We start from the raw sequence: 11326 nt of genomic DNA, 5'->3' as shown, positions 1-11326 counted from the left end.
CCCAGCGGCAGCACCGCCACTAAAGCTATTTATCCCCGCACAGGTTTTTTTTTCACACATTCTTGCCTTCTGTTTTTGCTGGAGCCTCAGACCCTATTGAGAGGCAAATTTTTGCCATCTGGCAAAGCAGGCAGTGAGGGGGGAAAAGAGAGAGAGAAAACACAATGTGCATGGGCATACACACACACACACAAAACTCTGGAGATTAGGGAAGACAAAAACTCCGCTGAATGCTGGAGCGCAGGGCAGCCCCGCGGCGGAGAGGAGGGAGAGGCGGGCGGGGAGGAGGGCTCGGATGCGGGCAGGTCTGCCTGCCTGCCTGCTGCCTGCCTGGATGTGGGGAACGGCTGCAGGCACGGGAAGGCGTGACCTGCATGGAAAATGCCAGACAGCTCCAGACGCACACACACATAGGCGCACACACGCTCGCAAATCTCCGGACAGAGATAAGGCGGACAGCGGAGCGCTGGGGAAGAGGCAAAGCCGTCCCCCGCGAGCGAGCCATCAATCCTCCGCACCAAACCCGCCGGGAAACTCTCCCAGCAGCAAAATGAGGTGAGTACCTCCGCGACGGGCTGACCCCGGGCTCCTGCACCCCGTGGTCTCAGGGCACGGCCGAGCAAGGGGGGCCGTCCTGCTGAGGAAGGTTTCTCGATGATGACCGCGGCTCCAGTTCCCGTATCCGTGAGCGAATAAGGCGTTGCTCATGCCCCGGCTTCGTGCCGCAGCCCAGCTTGCACGCCGGCATCCCGGCAAAGGCAAAGGGACATCCTGGCGTGGGCACCGCTCTCCCACGGCCGAGGGGAAAAGGTGCGAGCGAGGACGGACCTGCTGCACGGGCTTCAGGTTTCTGTGCACGCCACGGTCATTTATCACTTTCACATGAGGTTAAGACTTTCCTGTCGTGGGGAAGAAGTTTGACGCTGTTTTGCCTCCCCCGCTTAGGGGAAAGCAGAGCCACACAAGAAAACAGCCTGTTGAAATGGAGGAGGTGATGCCCATTTACACCAGCTCAGCATCCAGCCCCATGTATGTACTGTGACCAGAGGAGTAACAGTTTTTCCCTTCACACATTTTTGTGGTTTCAGAAAAGCTGTCAGAAAAGGGCATGTTCAACCTCACTCTGCTTGAAAGAAAAATCAACCCAAATTTCTCAGCTCCCATTTACTATTCTTTGTAATGAAGAGCTGAGAAAAGTGATGGCGCTACACAAATGAACCCCAGAAATTTTCTGCCCTGGTTTTGAAGGAACACAGACAGGTTAAAAATAATTCACTAATGCAGCTTCAATTTCCTCACCAGAATATCTAAATCAAGCCCTGATTTTGAAATCAGGTGTACGTGTGTGTGTGAGTAGTTCCAATGTCTGTTGTACACACCTACAAGCCTTTGCCAGGCCTTAGTGCCTATTTTAGAAATTTTCATCTCTAATGGCTCTTATTTCCTGCACGTTTCTTTTCCTTTGTATGCTCTGCTATGTGTAAAGAGCCTGAGGTCTGCTCCTCTTTCTGGGTCCTGTGCAATAGCACCGGCTTTTGTGTTCACACCTCCAGCACGGGTGGTGTTCTCTCCTTGCACAGAGTCTATGCTCCCTTTCATGTCAAATGAAGCTCGAGGCTGGTGGGAAGTCAGCTGGACCACCACAGATTAACCTGTTCTCTCTGGGATAAACAAGTTGGTAACAAGCTGGGACAAACTCTTCAGGCCGAGATTTTTTAAAAGATTGGTTTGATGACAAAACTCCTCTATGGATCTCAGCCCTTGTGTGCTTCTCCATTTGGAGTGAAAAAAAAGAGAAGAGAAAGAGGAATAAAAATGAAAGAAAAGACAAGACAAGACAAGACAAGACAAGAAAAGAGAAAAAAGAGGAAAGAAAGTAGAGTGTAACATGGTGGGTTGCACTGCTGGGGCCTGGTTCCATCCTTGCCCAGCTGCAAAGATGTGTGCTGTTTATTGAGAGTTAATAATCCCGATTTGGCAGGATGAGGCTAAGCAGTACTAATAATAATAATGATACTTAGCAGTTATTGCCATGATGTTTTCATTAAACCAATTTAGAAAGCATCATTATTTTATTAAGCATCCTTATGTTTATTTTTCCATTAAATGAAGATTTGCCCACCAGAGCTCCAGTAGTTAACGGATGGGCTGCCAATGGCTGCTGCTCCCAGAAGCATGGGAAACACTGAGCTCCTGATGGCACTTCAAGCTGGCTGGGGGCTGTGGAGGTGCCTTTGCATCACATGTGGCACCTGTGGCACCCACCTCTCAAAGGGCCTTTCCCCTCATGGGAGCCACATGCAGCTCCCACCTCCACCTCCCAGGGGCTGCTCATGGTGCCACGGTGCTGCACCTCCTCTCGCAGGATCCACTTGGGAAAGGAGATGAGCCTTCAACAGGTGCTGTCGCTGCCAGAATTTCATTTCATCTCCTCACATGTGTGTTCCAGGTACCCCCTGGCCTGGCCCTTCTGTGCCTTGCTGCTCTGCGTGGCAGATGCCGTGGAGCTGACAGACATGTTTGGGGAGATCCAGTCTCCCAACTTCCCCGACTCCTATCCCAGCGACTCGGAAATGACATGGAACATCTCTGTGCCTGATGGATTTAAAATCAAGCTGTACTTCATGCATTTTGACTTGGAGTCATCCTACCTCTGTGAATACGACTATGTGAAGGTGAGCTGTGAGATCTCAGGGCAGATGGTGGGGTAGACAGCAGAGCTGCTTGGCCAGCTGAGAAAGGGTAGTGCTGGAAAAGCTGGAGACAAGACAGTTTTCCCTCTTTTATTGGGCTCAGGAGTTGTCAGTCCAGTGGACCACAGGGAGAACACAGGTAAGCTGGCAGCATCCATTGGACTTACAGTGAGTGGGACACCAGAGTCAGAGCTTACCCACAGAGGAACAGATTTCTGAAACTGTTTCAGCTCCTAATTCTTACTGCACCCAATGGGATTTTCACACCTATGGGCTGATAAAACACCTGTGGCTAAACACCAGCCTGTGCCACTCTGATGCCAGCAAGGAGGGCCCCTGAGCTGGGCACACTTTGTCAGGCCATGGCTGTGGGTGCCTCTTGCAGCCAGCCTGCATTCCTGGCCATGCCTTGTAGGCTCTTGGGACACCCTGTCCAGCCCCACAGGAAGCAAAAGGGAAAGGTTAGACCTGAGCTTGAGGCTGCTGTGCAGGTTTCCAGGGAGCTGTCATGGCTAAAACCTCCAAATATTTCAGTCTGCTTCACTCCTGGGCAGTAACCCACCCAGAACTGTGGTGGCCACACACTGCAGTGCCACAGACCAGCCTTGCCTTTGCACCACAGATTTCTCCAAGCAGGGCTCTCCTTCACATCCAGGACAAGGGGGGCTCTCCACATCTTTGAAAATGGTTAAGTGTGGTGCTTCTGGCAGACCAGCAGCAGCAAGCAGATGCTTTTTAGGGTTGCCTGGCTGAACATACCTTACACCATCACCCAGCAGAAGCTCCACCCTCCCCCTCCTCACAGAGGCAGGTGGAGCTTGCTCCCAGGTCTGCAACCACAGAACTTGGCCCTGGTGCTAGTTGCCAGATAATTGAAATTATTTTTTTATTCTTGCCCTAAGGAAACAAAGCAAACATTTGTGTGTTTTTTCCTCCAGGATCTGTTGCTCCCTGCTTTAATTTCCCCTTTGTGCTGGCACTTACTCTGCTACTAACAGCTCTCACTGAGGTTTGATTAGTTCTTTCTGCTTCTCCTGGATCTTCTCCAAGCACAAGGGCCAGGGACATATATAGAGATATATTGCTTTAAAACCCCAATAAGCTCAAGGAACAGATTTCTTGGAAACTTTCCCCATTCCAAGCTTTACCCCTCCTCCCGCCTTCATCCCCTGCTCTTTTTCCCTTTTTCATAAGGCTCCCTGTTATTTGGCCACGGTGCCAACTTGGCACCACAGTTCTCCCTGCCGCTGGATTTCCATAAGAAGGCGGTATTTTTCACAGGGATTTAGATCTCAGCTGTATAAATTTGCTCAGGGCTTGCGGAGCCTCCGCCACAGAATTACATTTGAGGAGTGATGAAAATGGATGGATTACGGGAGATCCAGAGGTTACTCTTCTGGGTAAGGGTGCAATCTTGATGCTACTAAACCACTGGCTTAGAAAACATTAAGGACAGCAGTGAATGACTCTGTGGCTATTTTCCTCCTTGGGTTTGTGTGTCCAGCTCTGTCTGCACCAGTACAAGGTGTAAAAACAGTATCAGCCCACTCTTTGACACAGGCCACAGTGCATGGCTATAGAATGTGACTACAGACCTGGTACATACAGGTGATTCTCTGTAATATTCTGCTGGTCCCAGTGAGGAAGCTCAGAAACACAGGCAGATCTCTGTGTTCCACAGTGCTCAATGGATTCCCCATCTATGAATTTGTACCATTGCTTTCTGAGCTCATGGGTAACTTTAAACTCTGCAACACCACATGCCAGAGAGTTGCACAGGTTAAATATATGGTTATATGCCTCTGTGTGTGAGAAGAAACACCTTCTTGCTTGTTCAGGGTCTTCATCATCTTGACTGCCATAAGAAGGTTAAAAAGGGGCTGAGCAGGTGGGGACTCAGCTCAGGACAGGCAAAAAGCCCCTGTGCCCTGGTCTTTGCTTCCCTTGCTCCTTGGCTGCCCACACACCGGAGCTCCAAAGCAGTGTAGAAGCTCATCCCAAGTGGCAAGCTCAGGGTGATCCGAGCTGTAAACTGGCATAGACCTCTGCCTTCGGGGTGGTCTGCAGAAGGGAACAGTTTCCAGAGCTCTGAAACAATGGCTAATTAAAACAATAGCTGTTTATTTATATATGTGCACATGCACGCGTGCGCGTGTGTATATATATAAAAAGAACGTGGCTCCTAAAGAAATGCTCACAGGATGGGAGGCTTGTTTGTGCAAATGGAGATGGCAGAGACCGGGAGTGGCACTTCAGTAAGTAAGAGAGCCAGGAGGAATGGGAGGAACAGCCATCCCCAAAATACCCACCTGGAGAAGCCTCCCATGCAGGTAGAAAACACCAGTCACATGCTGGGAAGCCAAACTCTGGCCCTCAGCACGTTGGATACAGCCTCTCCTCAGGTTTTGCATGGCTCCTCTCAGCCACCTGCCAGGTTCGTGGGAACAGGGATGGAGCAGCCATCCACCCTGGGCTTACAGCTCCTGCCCTCTGTCATGCTGCTCAGCAGGCTCTGCCCAGCTCATCACCGCCCACAGGGAACTGATTTGGGGGTTCCTCATTTGCAGAGGGTCTCACCATGATTTGACCCCCTTTCTGGGATCACCCAGCCATGAACACTTTGGCACACAAGTCTCCAGCACTGGCCCAGGACATCCCAAAAGCCACAGCCCTGACCAGGAAATCAGGTTAAGTGACTCGAATAGTGTCACTGAGGAGCACTGTAGCAGAGGCAGGGAGATGGGTGATGCAATCCTGGCTTCTGAGGGACCTTCATGAGTAAATCCCCAAGTTTATTAGAGGAATCTGAGCCTGGGGACCTGTTAATGAGGTTTTGCACATCGCTCAGTCAAGCCCTGGAATGAAATCAGCCCCCAAGAGCTTGGCAGCCATCTACAGCAGCTCCTTCACTGGAATGAAGATGGGGGGACACCCTGACAGTGATTGATGAGGCACTGGAGGGGGACATGCAGGACCAGGGAACAAGCTTGGTTTTTCATTCAGGGCAGTGCATGCCCAGTCTGAGGCTGCAAGAAGGGTGCACAGGACCCATGTACACCTTCCTGTGCTTAAACGAGGGAGAAAAAGCACAAATCAAGGTCTGGCATGAGCTGTGGGTTCAGGAGGAGAGCATCCTCTTTTGGTCTTGCCAGCCAGCCCCAGCCAGGGGGTCATTCATTCCCTGGGAGCGTGGGGTCCCAAAAGGAGCACTGAACCCCAGGAGGCAGCTGGAAGGAAGGGAGAGCTCAGGACTTTTCTGCTTGTCTGTCCCCTCCTGGTAGCTCTGTGCAGAGGTCTCTGGTGGCACTGGCCATTCCCCTGTGCCACTGGGGACCAGCTACCCCCAGTGCAGGGAAAGGAGTAGGACCAGTCATGGGAGCAAGTCAGCAGCTCTTGCAGGACCCCAGCATCCTGCCTGGGTCTCTTTTCACCCGCAGCCCCTCCAAGGAACAGGCCTTGCCCAGAAATAGGACATGTGGGTGCAGCTGCCATGCGGGAGGACACAGTCTCTGGACACCAAGCTAAATCCACAGGACAGAAAACCAGCCACCCTCCTTTGTCCCCCATGGCAGGGCTGCCACGTGTGTTCCCGCGGAAATTCAGGGCAATTTCATGTTTGCATATGAAAGGACCCGTGATGTATCTTGGGGAGAGGATCTCCAGGAGACTTAGATAGAGGCTTTTGCAGGGGCTGTCGCTGCTTCATTCCCAACAGTGAGTAGCAGCAGCATTGGGGGGAAAAAAAGCCCCGTTGCTCTGGGTGTTGCCTTTTGCCACGCTCTGCGGGGCCGCTCGGCGGGGGCCACTTCATGCCCTGCCCTGGCTCTGAGCATCTCCTGCCCATGTCATGTTCCCAGTGTCTTCAGCCCAGCACTGCGATTTCTCTGCCTAATGAGCCATTTATATATATTACAACTGGTATGTTTGGCCTTCACGAGTCCAATTAGTGCATTCCTGGAGGGCTGGAGAGGGGGGGCGGGTGGCGGCTGTGTTTCCGTATTGCCGACTGCCTGCTCCTCTCCGGCAGCAGACACCAAGCTGCCGGGCCAAATCCCTCTCGGTGTTTCTGGCATTTCGTTAACCCCATGGCTGCAGGAGGCACCTCCGGAACATCAGTGCATCCCCAGCAGCCCATGCCCTGGGGCAGCCCTTTTTTCCTGCCAGCCAGGGCATCCCAGCTCCTGCCCCGAAGGGCGGAAATCAGGGTGGGGCAGAGAGGGGCCCCACAGCCTGGGACACCCGTTCGCCACAGCACCAGCCAAAATGCAGAGGGACAGGGCAACAGTCAGGGAGGAACTCCAATCTGCCTCCATCCAGAAGGGCAGAAGTCATAATCAGGGACTGAGGATACAAGAAGAAACAGAGAAGACAGCAGGAGACACTGGCAAGGATAAATTTAAGGCACAAGGGTGTCACTATATTTTATTTTTCAAAGGAGGATTCTTTCAGCGTATTTTTATAGGGAATTTCTCTGTGGCAATTGATATTTCCCTCAGGGACACATCTTCTCTAGTGAAAACGTCGACATCGTGACCCGAGAGGGAGAAACTCCAAACAAACAACCAGGATTTAATTACCAGCCTGCTCGCTGGATGTAAATGATCTACAAAAAAGTATACAGTCCCCAGCAGAAGCAGCAAATATTAACCAGGGATGATGACCTCTCTGTTTAGTTTACTGCTGAAGGGCTGCCTCTGCTCCCTGTGGCTCGGGGCATGGGACCCGTCTCAGATAAGGGGCTGTGATACCTCCAGTGAGGAAAGCACAGCTCTCCAGGGCCCCATCCTGCTGCTCCCGGGCTGTATCCAGGGATGCTGGGGGCAGCGTTGGGGCTGGCCCCATGGCTGGAGCATCCTCGAGATGAGACACAGGGCACCGGGAAGACTTTCCCGCACTTCAGGAATGCTGTGCTCCAGGTCCTGCGCTCTCTGGGGCTGAGGAAGAGCGATGGGAGCTCACACGGTGGCTGCTGAGTCCTGGCAGAGGTGACAGCCACCAGCCCCACACAGAGCAGCTGGCTGGAAATTCCTCCTTCCCACAGATTTCCTTAAGAAAAAGCATTTTCTGTGGAAGAGGCTGTGTCCTGTGTGCTGGCATGGCCAAGTCTGAACGACAGGGCTGAAATGCCTTTTTCCTTCACTTTTGGTGATGGCACTCCTGTTTTTCAGTCTGAAACAGTATTTCATCTCAAAACAATCTTTCAGATTTAAAAGCAATTCTAAAGCACCACAGTATATTTCAAACGGATTGAAACCAGATGGAGCACAAATTACTTGTTTTCTTTTTTTGCCCCAGAATGCTGTTACAAAAAATAAAAAAATTCAATTGGGTTTTTGTCCCCAAAGCAGGGTGCGTGTTTTTTCTTGAAATTCCCAAAATTTATCATCGGAAAGTGTCTCTCTTTTCTGGCCAGCTCCAGCTTGTATGAGAGGATGGAAAATATCTGGAGGCAATGTCAAGGCATGCTGAGTTGCCATTTCCATGTTGGCTTTCCCTGGTGTGAACGAGTTTCCGCCTGTTTGTTCAGCTCTGGGAAATTTCCCTTTCAGCCCCAGACCCTCCCCAGCAGGCACATCCTGAGGGTCTCTAGGTGACAGGGATGGAGTCAGAGAAGGGTCTCACCTTGCTGAGGCCAAGCCAGCTGGGGACAGCATTCCAACACCTCCAGGACCCCATGGGCCCCGAGCAGATGACTGTTTTCCCCAGGCATGTGCTGGGGGGGTGCCGGGGGGCTGCAGACTTCATCACAGCCTCTATAGCGGTGGCTTGGCATGAGCAGTGGCAGGCTGGCTGGTGGTGTCCATCACATTCCTCTGCCGAGGCTTATTCATATTCAAATCCCCTGGGGCAAAGCAGGCAGGGTGCTGGGAACTGCCTGGGAGAGGTCGTGGTTGGGACAGGGGTTGGGATGGGATGTGTAGGAGAAGGAGATGGATCAATGCAGGAGAAAACGGTGAGGAAAAAGGAAAGGAGGAGGTTTCCAGGGAAAATTGGAAGTTTTCCTGCAGGGATTACAGTACTTTAAGGCACAGATAAGGCTGTGTTTTAAAGGGATGTACATAGAGAATACTGAGTATGCTGATACAAAAACGGGGCACCCTGGCACATCACTCCCCTTCCTCAGTCCTCGGGGTGTGTGGTCAGAGTCCCAGCAGTGCCTGGAACCACAGGTCTGGAGCCAGACAGAGAGCCTGGGTGGCAGGGACAGGACCAAGCTTGTCCAAAGGCAGCCCAGGGGACAGAAACAAATTACAGCTGCTGCTTTGAGCTGATGCAAAACCAATAGGCTGGGACTCCTCTAGGCTCCTCACGCAGATGCTGCTATGTGGATCAGTGAGCCATGGGAAGAGGTGAGGGGAAGCATCTCAGGTACCAACAGCTCTGACTGGGAATGACACAGCTCAGGGCCAATTTTCACACCCCTTCTTCTGCACCACCTCCCCATGTCCCTACCCACCTCCCAAATGGGCTCCTACCCTGCATCCTCCCCTTACACCCCCCAGCTCTTCCCTACATCCTGGATGCTACCTGCTCTCAGCATCTGCTTCAGAGGTGCCTCCAGGCAGAGCAGGCAGACCTGAGTCCCTGTGCCCCAAGGAGACACTGGTGAGTCCTGACAGGGGACAGGCTGGGCAAGCACAGGCAGAGGTGTGAGCTCCTGGATACAGAGGATGATTCCAGTCCCAGCCTGACCACCCCAGGGAACACACAGCAGGCTCTCTGGGCTCACCCCTTCTTTCTGCTAACAGATTGAAACTGAGGACCAGGAGCTGGCAACCTTCTGTGGCAGGGAGACGACGGACACAGAGCAGGCTCCAGGACAGCAAGTGATCCTGTCCCCAGGGCCCTATATGGGGCTCACCTTCAGGTCTGACTTCTCCAATGAGGAACGCTTCACCGGCTTCGATGCCCATTACACCGCCGTGGGTGAGCAGCATCTGAGCCTGCAGGGCCAGCCTGTAGGACAGGGTAGCAAACTTGTAACGATCACAGTCCAGGTCAGCCTTGGGTTCCCTGGCAAAAGAAGAACTCCTGTGCAGCCCTTGGGCCATGTGGGACTCACTGGGTGCTCATGTGACCCACCACATAGGATAACAGATTTCTCAGTGTAGTGGCAAATGTCCCCACGGGAAGTGACGTGTGGAGAGCTGCAGGGTGACCTGCCTTCCTTGTTATCTCCGTTCTAGATGTGGATGAGTGCCTGGAGAAGAGTGATGAGGAGTTGGCTTGTGACCACTACTGCCACAACTACATTGGCGGGTACTACTGCTCCTGCAGGTTCGGCTACATCCTCCACTCCGACAACAGGACTTGCAAAGGTACCACAGGCACAGCCCAGACACAGGGATGGGCACACAGAGGGTCCCTGGGTAATCTCTGAAAAGGGCCTACCAAACACAAGCAAAACAGCCCTTTTTTGCTCCCAGGAGGGATGAGGTGCCTCTTCCCCTAGAAATCAGTAGTCTGGGACTCCTTCTCCCAGGGGCTGTGCTCCTCAGCTAAGCTCTAGAGACCTCCTCAAGTCAGAGAAATTAAAAGGTTTAGTCCCTGCTCTGAATCTGTATCGTAGATTAGCTGGGACTAGCCCTCAGCCCAGGGCTTCTGTGCCATGGGCATATTTGGAAGTTGGCTGTGTGAGATTCTCCTTCCATGGACACATATTTGGGATCCACGCACCAATATGTGGAATCCATGGATCACCTAACAGACCCCACTCCACTGGGAGGATTCCTGAGTATGGTCAGGGCTGGAACATGACTGCCAGGGCCCTGACAGAGCCATGGCTGTGTTTCAGTGGAGTGCAGTGACAACCTCTACACCCAGAGGAATGGGGTGATCACCAGCGCCGACTTCCCCAGCCCCTACCCCAAGAGCTCGGACTGCCTGTACCGGATTGAGCTGGAGGAGGGTTTCTTCATCACCCTGAACTTTGAGGACAGTTTTGATGTGGAAGACCACCCCGAAGTGACCTGTCCATATGACCACATCAAGGTGAGCTGGGCTCTGCACACTCCTCCTCTCTCACTCGCCTTTTGCGTCCCCAGTGCCCTGGTGATGGGATCAAAATCACCCCAGTCTAAACAGGGGTGATGGAATCAGCAGGAGCTCTGTGCTCTGTTGAACCCTGTGTCTTATCACATCTGCTTGGGACCCTTTTAGCCAACAGTGACCCTCTTTCTGTTTACATCCCCCCAACACATGGTGTTAGAACCCCACTGACCCCACTGCAGCCTCATCCTTTGCCCTCAGGGATCAAAGAGCCCTTTCAAACCACCCACTCATCTTTGCCTTGGCAGATCAAAGCAGGCCAAAAGGAGTTTGGACCTTTCTGTGGAGAAAAGTCCCCAGGACGCATTGAAACCCAAACCAACAGCGTGCAGATCCGCTTCCACAGTGACAACTCTGGAGAGAACAGGGGCTGGAAATTGTCATACACAGCAATTGGTAATTACTGCTGCTTTCCTCTGTTTGCTGGGCTTGGGAATGGGAAGGGCTTTATAAAGCCTGCAGGTGGACACCATGAGTTTGGTGGTCCATGACCCTGTCTCCAGAAAGGATCTGTTTCAGAAATCACAAGAGGAGAGACATAAAACTACACAGAGCCCTCCTTCCAAAGGGTTCTTTTTTCCCTA

The 11326-nt window shown here is 52.4% G+C and overlaps 1 protein-coding gene across 2 annotated transcripts in view; it reads left to right on the top strand.

The window, feature by feature from the left end:
• The first annotated feature begins 265 nt into the window (after window positions 1-265).
• The window catches only part of MASP1 (mannan binding lectin serine peptidase 1), a 23498-nt gene continuing 12437 nt past the window's right edge, over window positions 266-11326 (top strand). The window contains exons 1-6 of one of the 2 annotated variants that reach the window (XM_008644563.2): window positions 266-555; window positions 2450-2675; window positions 9443-9620; window positions 9881-10012; window positions 10489-10685; window positions 10991-11138. In XM_008644563.2, the coding sequence (XP_008642785.2) occupies window positions 296-555; window positions 2450-2675; window positions 9443-9620; window positions 9881-10012; window positions 10489-10685; window positions 10991-11138 (1141 nt within the window). In that variant the 5' untranslated portion in view covers window positions 266-295. The remainder of the gene's footprint in view (window positions 556-2449; window positions 2676-9442; window positions 9621-9880; window positions 10013-10488; window positions 10686-10990; window positions 11139-11326) is intronic. The other variant, XM_017727040.1, reaches the window with a different exon arrangement.

This window comes from Corvus brachyrhynchos, unplaced genomic scaffold (assembly GCF_000691975.1).
Source record: "Corvus brachyrhynchos isolate BGI_N302 unplaced genomic scaffold, ASM69197v1 scaffold162, whole genome shotgun sequence".
NCBI lineage: Eukaryota > Metazoa > Chordata > Aves > Passeriformes > Corvidae > Corvus > Corvus brachyrhynchos.
Note: the sequence above shows the minus strand (reverse complement) of the source record. Positions and strands in the feature narration are given on the sequence as shown.